The following is a 16,251-nucleotide window of genomic DNA, read 5'->3' on the forward strand; positions in this document are numbered from 1 at the left end:
TGACTCACTCAGTATAATAAATACATTTGTTTTGTTTTTCCTTTAACAGATGAAGGAAAATAAATAAACATGGGAGCTTCAGAGAGCTCATTAGTTTTGGAACAAAAAGTTACGGAATACGAAAAGTGTATCCTGGTCAACTCGCATTCCACATCACAATATGAAGATGTTTTTCGTTTGTATAATGTTCCACGGGTTGAGAATGAAGAGAAAACAGAAGAACATTTCTTAGAGGATAATTTGTTAAATAACTATGCGACTGAGAAAGATTGCTATGTCTTTGTGCTGGTCAACCAAAGCAAGCCAGAGTATTTGTTGAACTTTGCAAGATTTGATGGTGCTGTCAAAGAAGCTGAACAGAAATTCAAGTTAGAATTTATTTTTCATCAATAGAAAAGACAACCTAAGAAATACAACCCCTAACTCATAGTTCTAGATAATTCAACCTTGTTTTGATGGTTTTACCATTGTTTAAAAGTCTTTCAACCTTTGAAAAAATTCAGTTTTGTTATATTGTCTAAAGTTCTGTCTTGCTGTATGTCTGCATTTTATAAAAATGTTAATTCCCTCGTTCTTTTACAGTGAATTAGTTGACATTCTGTTTCCGTTCGTGGAAGACTACCCAAGCGTTCAAACTCCAGAAAATCTGAAGAATTACTTGAAGTTGAACAAGCAGAATCGTGAATGGGATGATGGTAGAATAGCACAATATCTGAATCTCCCTAATGTCAAAACAAAACAAAACACAACCAAGAAGATACCCTTCAATCGACAGAAGGTATGTTATGTGAACCCTCCTCATGCATTTCTTGGGCTATGGATGAGATAACCTAGCAATCATCTAGCATCTCATAATTTACTTAAACATGTTTTACATTGAAGGTTTTTATGTCAAGAAATGTTAAAGATGTTTATTAACTGTTTCTACACTCGCTTTAAGTGAAAACGGTGTATCTTGAACCTATTTTCTTAACTTAGAAAGATTGGGCGTCAGTGCAGCATGTACCTTCCTTATTTTTCATTTAAGTTTTGAATTTAAAAAAGGGTTTCTGACATTTTTGAACACATTATTTCTAGAGCCATCATCAAGAGGAGACGATTGGTTTGGTGTTGAAAGAACAACCCAGTTTTGCAAGAGATTTGTTAGGGACGTTACCGGTCCAATTTTTCACTGAAAAACATCCGGAACTCTTCGAAAGTGTCGCTGCTGCCGTCGATTCAATCCATAAAACAGGTGACAGGATATTTGATGCTTACTAAGTTATAGTTGCTTTCAGGTTTTAATGATGTTTGGTTCTGTTCGTCTTTTCAAAACTACTACTTTATATTCTACTACTACTTCTACTACAAAACTACTTTATATTCATATGAATTTGGTTCAGTTCCTTGCTTCAAATCTCCCACAGCTACGAAAGTTTGCTCTTCGATGACGATTCATTTTGTGGTTTTTTATATCAAACAACTAGCCTATCAGTTATCAGCCCGCATGGGTTGCGTGTCGTGTATTGAATTCCCGTCCGTGAGTTACTCCAAATTTGGGGTATCCAAATTTCGTTACATCCAATGAAAGAAAGGAAAAAATGAAGTCATTGTGTTGATGTTTTCATAATTCTGAATTTTCATTCATTGAACAAAGAAAAAAAGGAAGTTGTTTATTTGCTATGACGCATAATCAAAAAGGGAAAAAATAGCGCAGCCCTTATATCAAAACATATCAGAGGGGATGTTAGACGATGTTATCGTCCGTTACAGTGATAGTAAAGGCGCGAAAAAATGGCGGTATGGCGTTATGGCGGTATACGGAAAAAAATCGGCGGGAGAGTTTCGAAGAAACGGACGATAACTCTTTTTCTAGATTTTGTGATTTTGCTTCAAGTGCAAAGTAGGACAATGATCAGTCACATTTTTGGACCTACCTGGAGGTCCTATAAATTAACCTGCGTTCGTTCGTCCGTCCGTCAGTTCGTCTGTTACCAACTTTTCTCTAAAACTTTCTCTAGACTAAATTATTTAAAAATCGGTTAAAAAATTACACTTTAGGAGACTATTTTGAAATTATCAATAAGCATCAATACGAAAGATGCTCAATCAATATTAGATACCTTATCGGGAAAAAACTTCGTCGAAGAAAAGTGACAAAATTTTGGCCAAGTGACGAATATTTTTCCCCGACGAAGTTTTCCCCGATAAGGTAGCTATTCTTCTGCAGCTATTTAGACAGGGATGACTTTGTTGTTTATAAAAAAAGTTCAAAGCTTTAGCTACCATTTCGCATTCGAAAAGTTGTATGTATTGCTACACACTCGTATCTATTAAAAAAAAACGGGGGTTTGGTAAATTGTTAGTGTTTTTGACAATGTTGTATTTATAGTAAAAATAATTTCTAAATCGTATTCTGATGTCTGATGAGTTCAAATTCTTTTGATTTTAAGAATTAATATCAGAGTGCCTTTTGAGTTTTACGTGCGTTTAATAAGTATTAAAATTGATTTTTTGTGTGATTTTTTACCCCCGTCTAAGAATTCGAACGTTTTAATATTTACATTCTATTCTATTACAAACACAAAGAGGGAAGACAACATGGCGTCAGAAAGTTCACTGTCAACACTAAGAGTATTTCTTGTAAAACTTTTCTCTATAACTTTGGATAAAGGTATTATTAGAATGTCCAGTAAAGGGAAATGATTTGAGTAAAGTATTAAGAATAAAATGTGCATTAAATTAGATTCTTCGCAGTGAGGTTAACTAAACTTGAAATTTTTGAGGTCCAGCAACCTGACTATTTGGCATAAAAAAGATTTTGCGGTTTTGCTTGGACTAACCAGTGAGACTGGTTAGTCGCTCCGTGGTGAAAACCGCCTAAGTTTAAAGGCCGAGCTTGGTTCAAACGATCAAAAACACGCTGGTCACTGGGAAGAGACACAAGGACAAGATGGATCTATGGTTTTTCTGTGAAAATCCAGCTCATTATGGATTTTTTCTTCCTGGTTCATTTTTTTTATTGAGACTACAAGATAACTTAGTTTAAGGGAGTACTTATTCCTCAAGTATGCTTCTGTAGAAGCTGTTTTAAAATGATTTTTCAACAAGTCTACATACAGCAAAAAGACACAGAAGAACTAAGTAGGTAAGTCAGTTTGTATATTTCTTATGAATCCTATGAATGACAGGCAGTGTTTCATTAGATATGTGAATACCCTCATATCTCCACTCTTAAAAAGTTATTTCCATCTGGTGTTAGCAGTTCTTTGACAACTTTGAAAAATGTCAAACAAAGTACTTAATTTCAATTGTGGACTTTAAAAGACTGCTTTTAACATACTTCTTGTTCGAAAACTTTCACATTTTGATTTGAATTGTCGAGAAGCAGGGGGGGGTCAAGCAGTTAGTACAAGACATCATGCCGGTTAGTACCGTGGTGGTATACCTACAAAATTTTCAAAATCAGTTAGTACTTGATGGTACTAAGTGACTGCTAGGGTGGTGTCAAGTAAAAAATCTAGGAAAACAGTTAGTACAAATGAATACTAAGTGCTACTTTTTTACCTTTTCTAGAAAAATGTTAAAAATAAATACTAAAAGCAATCAGGGAAATCCCCCTCCATAAGAGAAATCAAAGAACCTAAGACATTTAAGTCTTCCCCTTTGGAGTTTGTTTGGTATTACCCTTTAGTTAAACACTATATCAGGGGAATTCCCTAACTATAGATTGATAAATAAAAGAAAAAAGTCAGTTGATTTTCCCCTGTAGAACATTGAAGCTACTATTTTCTTGACTTAGATCGATTTTGAAATTGTAAAAGTTCGTAATCTTGTTCTTTATAAATCATGAAAAAGTATTTTTTTCTGCCTTGATTGAACGCTACATATTATGTTTATGTTTTTGGTTTACGGTGTTTCATTATTGTATCAATTGAGAAGTACTTCGTTATTTGAAACTCTTGTACATATATCGCTGTACAGCGTTGTGTTAAAATAAAATTTTTGATTCATTTTAATTCATCATACCAAATCAATAACTGTTTCAAAACAATTTTGGGAACATGGTTTGACAAAAAGTAAATATCACACTCTCGTTTGATAGGTTTTAAGGGGTGGTCCTTAGTGAATTTCCTTTGAAATCACTTAGTATATTTCATACTAACTGTCAAAGGGTGGTGGTGTGGCCTCTTTCCTCCAAAGAATCACTTAGTAGGCATGATGTCTTGTACTAACTGCTTGACCCCCCCCCCCCTTGCGAGAAGTTCAGTCACCTAGTCGTACCTGTAAAAATTATCAGATTATTATTCTAAATTTTCTAGGTAAATATCAGAAATTCAGAAATTGGATGCATGGGAAAATATGGCAGTAATTTGCAGAGAGCACAATACAGAAATGAAATATTTGGCACAACATCCTGGTTTATTATTGAGATTAAGACTTGCAATATTTCACGACGTCCTGGTATAATTTGAGATTATAAATTGCAATATTTCACTTCACGTCCTGGTTTAATTTGGGATTATAACTTGGAATATTTCACTTGACGTTCTGGTACAATTTGAGATTATGACTTGGAATATTTCACTTGACGTCCTGGTACAATTTGAGATTATGACTTGCAATATTTCACTTCACGTCGTGGTTTAATTTGAGATTATAACTTATTTCACTTGACGTTCTGGTACAATTTGAGATTATGACTTGGAATATTTCACATGACGTCCTGGTACAATTTGAGATTATTTCTTGGAATATTTCACTTCACGTCGCGGTTTAATTTGGGATTATAACTTGGAATATTTCACTTGACGTTCTGGTACTATTTGAGATTATGACTTGCAATATTTCACTTCATGTCCTGGTACAATTTGAGATTATGACTTGCAATATTTCACTTCACGTCCTGGTTTAATTTGAGATTATAACTTATTTCACTTTGATGTTCTGGTACAATTTGAGATTATGACTTGGAATATTTCACTTGACGTCCTTGTACAATTTGAGATTATAACTTGGAATATTTTACCAATGTCCTGGTATAAATTGAGACTGTTACTGAAATATGTTATCATGACTTGCAATTTTTCACTTGACGTTCTGATATAATTTGAGATTATGACCTGGAAAAATTTACACCAGTCTTCTGGAGTTATCATAAGATTTTTCATCCACTACTGTATATTTTTTTATCAAAAAGGAAAGTCACAAATTGCAAGTATTTAAACTGTCAATAATTTTTATACGTTTCCTTTGTCTTTGAGCAATGGTGGTGGGGAGAATATACTATAGCTTTTTATTTACATGGAATTTTATATATAAAAGGGGTAAATATAAAGATATAATCCTCAGGCAAAAAAAAACAAACAAACTTACATGATTTGATGTTTTTAAGAAATTTATAACGTAAAAGTTTAGATAGATATCCTTGTTGCAAAGAAATTACAAACTTATTAAAAAAATGACTGTTCATAAAAATTTGTTTTCTAAGAAAAGAGAGTGTAGTTCCAAGAATATATAAAGGGAATAAAAGGGAGAGGGTCTCCAAAGAGAACTATAATATTTCTTGGAACTGCACTCTCTTTTTTATCTCAGTTTCTCTCCCGCCTCTTTTTTTTTGTTTTGATTTTTTCGAATACCGAACACAGTTGGCCTCGCATACGGAAACTCGAATTTGTACGATTTGGGCTGTTTTTGTATTTTGTGCCAAAATCGTATAGTCTAAGACTGGCAACTCTACCGACTGTTAACTCCTTTCGGCAAAAAAACCCGTTTGCGCGAATTCTCTTCGGCTTTGGGCTTTTTTCTTAGATAGTGATTCGTCTTAGACTATAACATAGTCTAAGGGGATGTGTGCAGCCTAAACAACTGAATATTTCACGCATTTTTTTTTGCAGGACTTGATTTGAAGGAGAGTATTGAAGGGATCACCAGATACACCGAATCTCCCATCCACGTCGCCATCCGTTTGTCGCAAGAAAGTGTTCTTAAGATGTTGTTAGAAAAAGGTGCCAATCATCTCATCCCGTGTGGGCATGCTTATCCCGCACATTTAGCCCTGCAACATGAAAGTTTAGGCTGTTTAAGGATTCTTTTGAAGCACGATGAAAACTGTTTGAAGCTGCAAGATAAGAAGTACTCTGGTTCCTTGTTGCATTGGGCCAAAAATACGGATGTGAGTTTTTTATGTTGTACTGTATTTGTAGATTCAATTGAGATGTGCTTGAATAACCAGTATGCGAGTTTGTGTCGTTAGAGTGCTTCCAAGCTGTTCTATAAGTGAGTTTCAAAACTAACTTTAAAAGCAACTGAATAATTTAAATGACGAAATATCCGAGCTCAGCCTTTTAAAATGCTTCTTCAAAGTCAATAATATATGATTTAAGCTTACCGCACTGACATCCTAATAGTTTGGTATCTTACTATTTTTACATTTTACTGGATAGCTTTCTAGTCAGGCGGCTCAGTAAACCGCCCTATTTTCCATCTTCAGCAAATCGACGTGTTAACAGCATATGATATGATCGACCTGAACGCCCGCAACACCGCCAAAGAAACCGCCCTTCACATAATGATCAAACGACAACGCCTTTCACCCGTCATCTCTCTCATCAGCCATGGGGTGAACATTGATGCACAAAACAAAGACGGGGACACACCTTTGCATTTTTCCGTCAAGGTATGTAGCTCTTATAATGTTCGGAATTCATTCTTTAAAAGAGTTAGATTTTTCTCACCAAAAGTCTTTTCTTCCCAACCCCAAAATTTCTAGCATGTGATTTCTGTAAACAAAATTTCAGTAAAAACAGATAAAAAAAGACAATTTTCTTTTCCAACAACTTTTAAAAGATAAAGCCTTTTGTTGAGATACACATTGTTATCTGTTTCAGGAGAAAGACCTGGACTTGACGAGAGCTTTGTTAATATTGGGCGCCGATCCTTCCTTGAAAAACAAAAATGGTCAAACACCCCTGGAATCCGTGGACACTTCTTCTACAAATTATTCTGATCTGAACGAACTTTTTGGCATGTTTGATTATGAAGGGAAAGGTATCAATGGAAGTTGCTTCTTTCTTGATAGGAAGCCATTTGTCAACGTATCTTACCCTCTTGTTCTGTTATGTTCAATCTAAGAGTTGTTTTAAAGGGATAATCAGATGGTATGAAATATTTGACATGTGGGGAATCCTTCTATTGTTCTGAGCAAAACGTCAAAATATTTTTGTCTAACTATTTCCCAAAGTCAAGATATTTCAGTTGCAAGTTTTTTACTTTTAGTAAAAAACATTAGAATTTAAACGTAAGAACCGTGTGAGAACCCATTTTCAGAAATTTCAAATTGTGACATCTCGACTTTAAAATATAATTAGACAAAAATACTTAGGCAATTTTACTCAAAACCATAGAGAGTTTATTCAGGCGAAAAATCTCAAACAATCTGATTATGCCTTTAATTATTCACGTATAACCGTCCTGTTTCAATTTTCTAATAGATTTCCAGAAAGTGCATGTTTTAGGTTAATGTTCTTGCAAAAATGAATTTTTTTCAGCCTTTCAGACTTGCAAATGTGATGTATTACGATAGCTTTTTAGCCGCTAAACTGACCTTTCGGTCTCAACAACGAATATTTTTCTGTAGAAAATCTAACATTTCATAGTCCACTGAATTTTTATTCATTACAGCCGTACCTGGGTGTCTGGCGCAAACGGAAGAGCGGACACAATCCATCTACCGTGAGAAAACCGGTCATCTTTCACTATTGACGTTAGACGGTGGAGGTATCAGGGGGTTGATTTTGACGGAAATTCTTCTCATGATTGAACACCTCGCACAAGAACCCATTTACAACTTGTTCGATTGGATTTCTGGAACCAGCACCGGTTCATATTTGTCCACCAGTTTATGTAGGGGTATGTGAAGAATTCTAACTTAGGTGTTTTCAGGCCCATTTTCCAGGGTTTATAGGCAATATTTCTGGAGAGATTTGAAGTGCCAAGGTGTGCGAGATTTTTCAAATTTTCTAAAGCTAAGTTTTATGTGTTTTGACTGCATACCACTCCCAATTTTAGTCTAAAAATTTTAATCGAATTATTCCTCCTTTGGAAGTACTTTAAAGCTTTCAATTTTTGGGATCTGGGGACGAGTTTATAGTAGCCTAAACAAACCACAATGCTTTCTTTTGAATTAACTCCGTTTTTGACTTAGACCATACCCATTTCATCAACCCTAGGACTTTTATAACTGCTATTTTCTTCATAGGGAGAAACATCCGACATTGTCAACGAGCCTATTTACGTCTTGGAAGGAGTTGTTTCACAGGAATCCGCCCTTATTCTACTGAACTTATGGATGATTTCCTTCTCAAAGAATTCGGTGAAAACACGCGAATGGATAGCTTCTCTTACCCTAGGTTTGTTATCATATTTGTCCCGAACTATCTAATAGTTTCAGGTGAATGTCATTAACGATTGGCCATTATGCATATTTGTCGCCCTTTCCTTTGCCCTTACAGTCATTCTAATTCGCGTCAGCATTCGGATATTACCGACACAAATGCCGACGTCAATATGGCTTTTGCCGACGTAAAAGTGCTTACTTACTATAGAACCAAGAATTTTGTGCCGACGCTAATGAGTCTGAATAATGAAGCCTTTCTTCAGGTGTATCTATTTTCGCGGGTACTCGCGACTCGCAAAATTCTTTCAATTTCATGTTTTTGCGAGTACTAAATTTTGCGATTGTCACTTTCTGGAATTTTTCGCCTATATTAAATTTCTCAATTCACTTAATTGGATGTTTTAAAGAAAAGGTTTAAAACAAGAAAACGGCTGATTTTGCTTGAAACGTATTAGGCGAAAAAAAGTATCAAAACTGCAACAAAATGGTGACAAAATAGTAACACAATGTAAAAAGAATTTTTGACCTATTTTAAAAATATTTCGCGTGTATTTAATTTACAGATTTTGTGTTTTAGAAAAATTTGAACAGTACTAAATTTCGCGAAATTTTTCTTAAAAACTCGCGAAATTAAGTACACGCAAAAATTTAGGACCCGCGAAAATATACACTAAAGGAAAGTAGTTTAAGGGTATTTCGATGATACCTGCAAGTCATTCATAAGGTCATGACCAACATAAAATTGAGGTTTGCTAAGAAAGCCAATCACCTTCATTTGTTGCAGACTCCTGATACCTGCTGTGATGGCGGACAGGCGGCCCGCCATGTTACATTTCTTTCGAAATTATGACGCCCCGTACGATACTCATTATCAAATGAGAGATGCCAGATTTCCAAGACCTCCACAATGTTCAGGTGATCTCAATATCTCTTCCTCCTTGGGTCTTTTGTAGACAAGCAATGAATGAATAAATATTAATTCACTCATTCATTCATTAATGCACTTTATTCATTAATTCACTCATTCATCCATTCATCCATTCATCAATATTTTCATTCATTCTCCTTATATCATCAGATCAGAAGATGTGGTTAGCTGTTAGAAGCTCATGTTCAGCACCATCATACTTTCGTTCCACGGGGCGGTATCTTGATGGCGGGCTCATCTCAAACAACCCCACCCTTGACGCCATGGCGGAAATCAATAAATATCACAAACACCAGAAAGAAGAAAACAAACTCAAACTTGTCTTCTCTATCGGTAAAAAGGTTTCAATTTTCCTTTTTTTAGAGTACGCATATACAACTCTTTGTCTTTTGATGGACAACGTTTTTTAACGAACAACTATCTTAAAGGAAGAAATTTTGGCAGATTTTGACCAAATCCGCCTAATTAAGTTTCCGCCAAAATTTCAGTCCCTTAAGATAGCACCTTGGGATGAAAACACTTTATGGTCAAAATATTTCAAACCTTGTTCATGTATAAACAACTCAAGTTTTAAGTTTATAGTGTTAAATAGTTCTAATTTCTTACTCTTCTGTGCTTTGATTGTATGGGGTAGAATAAGCAGGGCAGGTGGAACTATGAAAAAAATCATAAAATGGGGGGGGGGTCATAATTACGTGATATTGAAATGATTTTAGTGAATTTCCCATGGAAAATAAAGGTTTTTGACACTTTTTGGCAAAAAGTCATATAAAATCATTGGTTTTCCAACGGTTCTGGTGGCTAGAAGTGGTGGGAAGAGGTGGTTAGAAGACAACACGAGAGCAACTGTATTCACTTCATTGTAATACAAAGAGAAAAATTCATCACTATAAAGTGATTGGGGTTGAAAAAATCGAAAACAATGGAAAATAACCCCCCCCCCCCCCACTTACCACTTACAATAAGCACAGAATAGTATTTCAGTCTATTTCATTTTCTTTCAACGCCATTTCATATTTCAGGCACGGGGCGTTTACCATTGAAAGTATTGCGACCTATCGACCTCTACCGCCCTTCTTCTGTGTGGGACACGCCCGAAGTGGTGGATAATTTGAGAGGTTTCGTTGACCTCCTTATCGACCAGGTAACCATGGCGACATCATCTTGTATCTTTCAAAATTTTGAGAAATGACATCTTCCCCAGGTGACCTTAGCACGAAGACTTAAAACATTTTGGTGAAAACACGATAGTTTCCAATAGCAACAACGCCTTAACAATACTCGCTACTCTGGTATTCAAGATACCAGATCGCGCAATATACTGAGCATTTAATGTAGAATCCGAGAAATTTATTCATTTCATGATGTGCACCACATCCATGTGGCTTTGTAATGACGAAATTGTTTTATTTAAATTAGTTATCTACCCAAAATATCTATTGCCACCGATCAGATTTTGTATATGTGTCAGAAGACGTTGCAGGGTTGTATATTCTGAATTTCTGTTTTAGGTCGCTGCGTGTGATTTTCATGTCTCCGACCGCGCGAACAATTGGTGTGATATGATTGGTGCGAAATACGTTCGCTTCAACCCAATCCTCCAATCAGAAATCGAGTTGAATGAAAAAGATGATCGAATCCTTTTGAGCATGATTATCGAAGCCAGACGGTTTATTTTCAAACACACCGTAGAACTTCAGTCTTTAGCCGACATTTTAACGTGTCGAAAAGTTTCGTAATTTTTACACTTGCAAACAACAGTGTTAGATATAGAGGTTAGACGATGCTAGCGTCCGTTTAGAGGTCAGCAAACGCGGGAAAGAGTTAGGGCGTCAGGGCGGTTCACAGGAAAAAAGTGGCGGCAGAGTTTTGAAACAACAATGTAAACATCTCCGCCACTGCTTAGCTTACTCCATCCCGAATTTATCACGCCTCTCCTAAACTACTCCCTTTTTTAGTGATCTTGTGTAGACGATAGGATTGTCTAAATAGAGGTCTGAAAACTTTGTCCATTGGCTTTCTTGAAGACGATTAGAGATCGCTTTTTAGTGTCCTGTTTACACGAGGCTTCAGTTTAGTTCAGAGTTGTGTTTTATACGACGAGAATTTTTGTAAATTTGATATTAAATTATAATGACGCATTTTGAATGTTACAATATTGTTATGACGATTATAATTCGCAGATGTTTTGCAGAGGGTTGTGCAGGTCACACCACAGTTATCTTGAAAATGGATAATTTTCTCCCGCTAATTTTTTGTCGAGTTAGTACCCTTAACCCTGATTTTTCCGACTCCCTATCTATTAGGTACCCGAGAGTACTTTGTAGTTAGGGACATATTTTTCCCGTGTGAAACCAACTTTTAATATTTTCATTGAGATTAAATTTTTCACTGATAAGTAGCATCTCACCTGAAGAATTCCTCGTCACGTCACTGATTTTAAAGATTTTTGCTAAATGAATTTCTATTTTTTTCAGAGAAATAAATAAAAAGTTAAAAAAATGTCACGAAAACTTGCACTTGAAAGTCTGCAATTATCTTTGGGTTTGGATGGAGACATGAAACAAAAAACGAAAAATGAAAAGAACAATAGAAAGAAGAACAAATCACTAAAGAAGAACACAAGCATCGTTAAGAAGCAAATTTCATGTAAGACTTACTTCGCCCGATCACTATGTAAAACCTGCCTGTTTTTTATTGCCCCCGGACAATATTAGAATCTCCTATTTATCTTTCAAATATCAAAGGTTTGAGTGATATCATTTGTTTACTCTTCAATTTTAATTTACAAGCTTTTTCACATTGAATTGACACGGACGCGGATTTGATTGGTCAGAAAGAGGAAAAGAAAATAATTTAACAAAATAACAATAGGGAGACACCGTCCTGATATGAAATATGTGTCTGATATGAAACGAGAACACTTGTGTAGAAATAAAACCTTTAAAGCGAAAGAGCCATATTTTTTACCGATCTCAACCTTCATTTATCTTTCATTTCCTGGTTTATTTTTAAGACACTCGCCTACACTTAACCCCTGAATTGCTCGATTTCCCAACTTTTCTTTGTTTAATTTGAACAGTGAACAAGAAGAAACAATTGGAGAAAAATGTGAAGAATTACCAACAATCGCTAGCCATTCCCAAAAATAAGCGCTCTGTTGATCAAAGAAAGGTAGACACTTCTTGTGTGAACATTGCTTCCCTTCCCTGGTTTTAAATCCCATATTTTTGTGGATAATCCTGACACTGAGGATCAGAACAATCCAAATTTTTGATTAAATTACAGTGAATTAGAATTCTTGTCGAACTATTATTTGAAGTAAACATTTGAGTATTTTTGTATCATTCTAAGTTATTCCGCCCCTGGGTGCCATGCATGTGTCAATGAACGCATATGAAATTATTCCCCCCCCCCCTGGGTGCCATGCATGTGCCAATGAACTCTATGAAGTTATTCCGCCCCCGTGCCATGTGTTTGTAAATGAACTCGTATGAAGTTATCCCCCCCCCCCCCCCTGGGTGCCATGTGTGTGCCAATTAACTCGATGAAGTTATCCCGCCCCCTGGGTGCAATGTGTGTGCCAATGAAAATTTTTATTGGGTACCAACAAGTGAAACGAAATTAGGTTTGAAATAGTCATGGAAAACAGGGATATTCTATTTGCCTAATACTTATACGAAAAGCTTGAACCATCTTACATCTACATGGTTGAATCACAACTAATGACTAATGACTACTGTGCATTTCAAACTCCTTGAGACAACGTTGAAATGCACTACTTTCTCATTCATCATCTTCCAAGGCGAACATTGATGAGGTTTCGGTAGCATCCACCAGGGGTTTGAACCTGTATTGTCACTGAACATGGTATTGCACAAATAGCCAACTGAGATATCCAAGCTGCTTGAATATAGTTACCTTTTATTGCAGTTTTAGTAACAGTTAGCTAGAGCAAAATTGTTATCTTTCATACTCAAATGTCGCAGTCACCAAAAACTTACTTTCTTTTTTCAGTTATTGGATTTGTTGATGGGTGGTGACACCAAACGAAAACAAAACGCCTCCAACGGCGAGATGGATGATGACATGGATTTCACCAAGTCTATCCTCTTTGATGATGACGTCATCGGTAAAAATACCGGCGCCGACAATGAAGAGGAGGAAGAAGGGGCAGCTTTTGGGGAATGGAATAAACAAAGTCGGAAGAAAGAGAAGACCATTTTTGTTCGCACGAAGTGAGAAACAGGGAAGATGATTTGGTCGCTTGTGAAAGTGTAAGCACATCTTTCACAACGTTTCAAATGTAATAAAATGATGATACATGTTGGATGAATGTCAGTTCCATTGCAGAAGTCTGAATCGTTATTTCATACCTCTAGAAATCGTTTCAAGAGATTTAATTAACACTCAAAGACAATGTCAAAATACTTACGTCGAAATGGAAAATTTTCGCAGGAAGACGCTGGTTTTCTTGAGTAGTAGTGCTTCTTTTCATATTTAGTTTTTTCAGCCTTCATTTATACACCTCTGTCTCAGTGCCCGATACAATTCAGCCTCAGCTCAAAAATGTCAGTGGGGTGGGTTTGAAGTGCAATTTTTCCATTATTTGCCAACTGGGATAAAATCACTGAGGTTGGAATTTCTGGATATTTTTCCACTGGCAACGATTTTCTGTTAATTTTTTGATGGAGAATGGGTGGGACCCGACCGGATCTGTGACCAAGATGTTACCATAGAAAGATGGAGAATGAAAGACGAAACGAAAATTGTATGAGGTAGAAATGAAGGGCATAATATTTTTTTAGTAACTTGATTATTACTTTAATGGGATAAATTTTCGCGGGGATTAAATTTCGCGGTTGAGCTCATCCGCGAAATTTTAAGATTTCGCGGGGATTAATTTTCGCGGATGAGGGATTTCCTGATTTTTCGCGGGGATTTAATTTCGCGGATTGGGGTACAAATTAAAATTTTTGAAAAGGGTCAAAACATTGAAATAAAATTTTTCCAGGAAAATTAAGAATTTTTTTTTCAAGTAATAAGAGGGTGTTTTGGAATAGGGCGAAGAGATATGTATTACAACTATCAAAAGTTGAATTTGAACTTCCATGGTGCGGAGCTAAATTTTCACAGCCTATTTGGGAAAAAATCTTACATATCCTTTTAAATGTTTAATTTCAAGCCAGTTGGATTACCCTCTTGAATTGAAAAGCTTTTAACAATAAGCGATCACTTTAGATAAAAAATTTTCCAATACCTCTTCCAAGTTTGTAAATTTGTGAAGAAAATTTTGAGGAAAACGATTTTTTGCTAACAAGCATATCGAGGATTTGACCTTTTTCGAGGGCTGCCTCATGTAGAAAAAAAAATAAAAAACGATAAAAATAGAAATTTCGCGGATTGCAAAAAAAATTCAAATTTTTCGCGGAAACTAATTTTCGCGGATGGACCTTTTTCAAATTTCCAATGGGACTTATTTTCGCGGATGACACCCAAATCCGCGAAAATTAATCCCCGCGAAAATTTATCCCATTAAAGTATAAATGCTATACAATTTTTGAACTTTTACCGTCAAAAATATGAGTGAAGCTGTAAGAAAAAAATATGTTTCCAATTTCTTCGTTATGCCAGAGAAATGAGATGGAATAGAAAACCAGCTTCTCTGGTTACCCCAACAGTAAAATAAATCCATTAACCGAGCCCTCTTTTCAGAGCGAAAGACCTCTGTTACATGACAAGCCGTATTTCCATTTTTTTCAAGTAGCTGTTTTTCCATCACTTTACACTCATCTGGTCATACTTTGAAGAAACGATAAAAATGTGTTTAGAGGAAATTTTTCTAATTCCCTTGATCTGGGGAGCATGTCGTCAGAGTCGAAGAGCTATTTTTTGTACTTTTTGTGTTGGTGAAAACGTTTATTCTGCTTCTGGCGAAGGGAACTTCCATTCCGAACAAACGAAGTCGTATGCATACTGTCGTTGTTCTGCATTCGAAATTTTTCGTTCTTATGCGGTTAACAAGCCAGCCGACTTCACTTAATAACAATTTATAATCGAATCGATCCTGTTTGGTTGAATCTTAAAATTATGATGTATGTAAATGACCTTGCCTCGTATTCAAACAATTACCATGGTGATCATGACCCTTGAAACATTAAATGATTTTTTCATGAATAGAAAGTAGTTTTAATAAAATCCGCTTGGAGTTGATCATCATGCCAATAATTTCAAAACGAGGCAAGTGATTTTCGTGACGTAATTTATGAGAAGGTCTATTGTTGAGCCAGATAAACCAAGCAAGACTCAGAAAAGGATTTGATTCTTGAGCAGACTTTTGGATAGTTAGCCGTAGGAAGTTTCTTGTCACTTTTACGGAATCTTCCTGCTTTTTTCCCCGTGATAACCGGCATGAGATTGGAAAGCATTAGTTTCTAAAGGTACGAAAAATCTCGTTATTGCTCACGAAACTATCTGACTTTCCGAGCCTCATTTTTCAACTACCCTACTACTCTATTACTTTAGATAGGCGTACAAACCTTCGCGAATACACTCTTCTCGAGATGCATAAATTTATTGTTGTCCTCGTTTTCAAACAGATTTCATTGCTATGAAATTACATATTCACAATGATAATTGTGTTGTTTACACCTCATGAGACATTTTGAACTTCAAGTACTTTTGTTTTAGAGTTAATGTTTGCCTTTTGGGGATTTAAATTGGTTTAAATGTATGATTTCATAGCAATGAAATCTGTTTGAAAACGAGGACAACAATAAATTTATGCATCTCGAGAAGAGTGTATTGCCCTCTCAAGAATTTCCAAAGACATTTAATTTCGCAAAAAGGGCTAAAACTCGCGAAAATCGCGAAAGTTTGTACCCTAAAGTATACCAAACGACGATACGAACTTAATCGGGAAGTCTAATTTGTTTGGCTTACATAG

At 35.8% G+C, this 16,251-nt stretch overlaps 2 protein-coding genes across 2 annotated transcripts; both read left to right on the forward strand.

Moving 5' to 3' along the window:
* Positions 1–49: 49 nt before the first annotated feature.
* LOC136819571 (85/88 kDa calcium-independent phospholipase A2-like) lies at positions 50–11,526 on the forward strand. The gene is made up of 12 exons (XM_067075808.1): positions 50–368; positions 583–778; positions 1,078–1,234; positions 5,877–6,154; positions 6,473–6,658; positions 6,870–7,029; positions 7,663–7,890; positions 8,240–8,390; positions 9,162–9,292; positions 9,456–9,638; positions 10,328–10,449; positions 10,817–11,526. Exons 1-12 carry the CDS (start codon positions 70–72, stop codon positions 11,042–11,044), a joined length of 2,319 nt encoding a protein of 772 aa, XP_066931909.1. The 5' UTR covers positions 50–69; the 3' UTR covers positions 11,045–11,526.
* Positions 11,527–11,782: 256 nt separating this feature from the next.
* Positions 11,783–14,121, forward strand: LOC136819583 (uncharacterized). Its single transcript, XM_067075817.1, has 3 exons — positions 11,783–11,954; positions 12,388–12,479; positions 13,323–14,121. Exons 1-3 carry the CDS (start codon positions 11,807–11,809, stop codon positions 13,545–13,547), a joined length of 465 nt encoding a protein of 154 aa, XP_066931918.1. The 5' UTR covers positions 11,783–11,806; the 3' UTR covers positions 13,548–14,121.
* Positions 14,122–16,251: the final 2,130 nt, after the last annotated feature.

This window comes from Clytia hemisphaerica, unplaced genomic scaffold (genome assembly GCF_902728285.1).
Source record: "Clytia hemisphaerica strain Z4C2 unplaced genomic scaffold, Clytia hemisphaerica genome assembly, whole genome shotgun sequence".
NCBI classification, from domain to species: Eukaryota; Metazoa; Cnidaria; class Hydrozoa; order Leptothecata; family Clytiidae; genus Clytia; species Clytia hemisphaerica.

Bases quoted from the DNA above. Each gene is read 5' to 3' on its own strand.
- LOC136819571 (XM_067075808.1), top strand. From the start codon at position 70: ATGGGAGCTTCAGAGAGCTCATTAGTTTTGGAACAAAAAGTTACGGAA. The intron at 6,155-6,472 runs GTGAGTTTTTTA...TTCCATCTTCAG, and splicing joins ATTGGGCCAAAAATACGGAT to CAAATCGACGTGTTAACAGC. The intron at 6,659-6,869 runs GTATGTAGCTCT...TATCTGTTTCAG, and splicing joins CTTTGCATTTTTCCGTCAAG to GAGAAAGACCTGGACTTGAC.
- LOC136819583 (XM_067075817.1), top strand. From the start codon at position 11,807: ATGTCACGAAAACTTGCACTTGAAAGTCTGCAATTATCTTTGGGTTTG. The intron at 11,955-12,387 runs GTAAGACTTACT...TAATTTGAACAG, and splicing joins CGTTAAGAAGCAAATTTCAT to TGAACAAGAAGAAACAATTG. The intron at 12,480-13,322 runs GTAGACACTTCT...TTCTTTTTTCAG, and splicing joins GCTCTGTTGATCAAAGAAAG to TTATTGGATTTGTTGATGGG.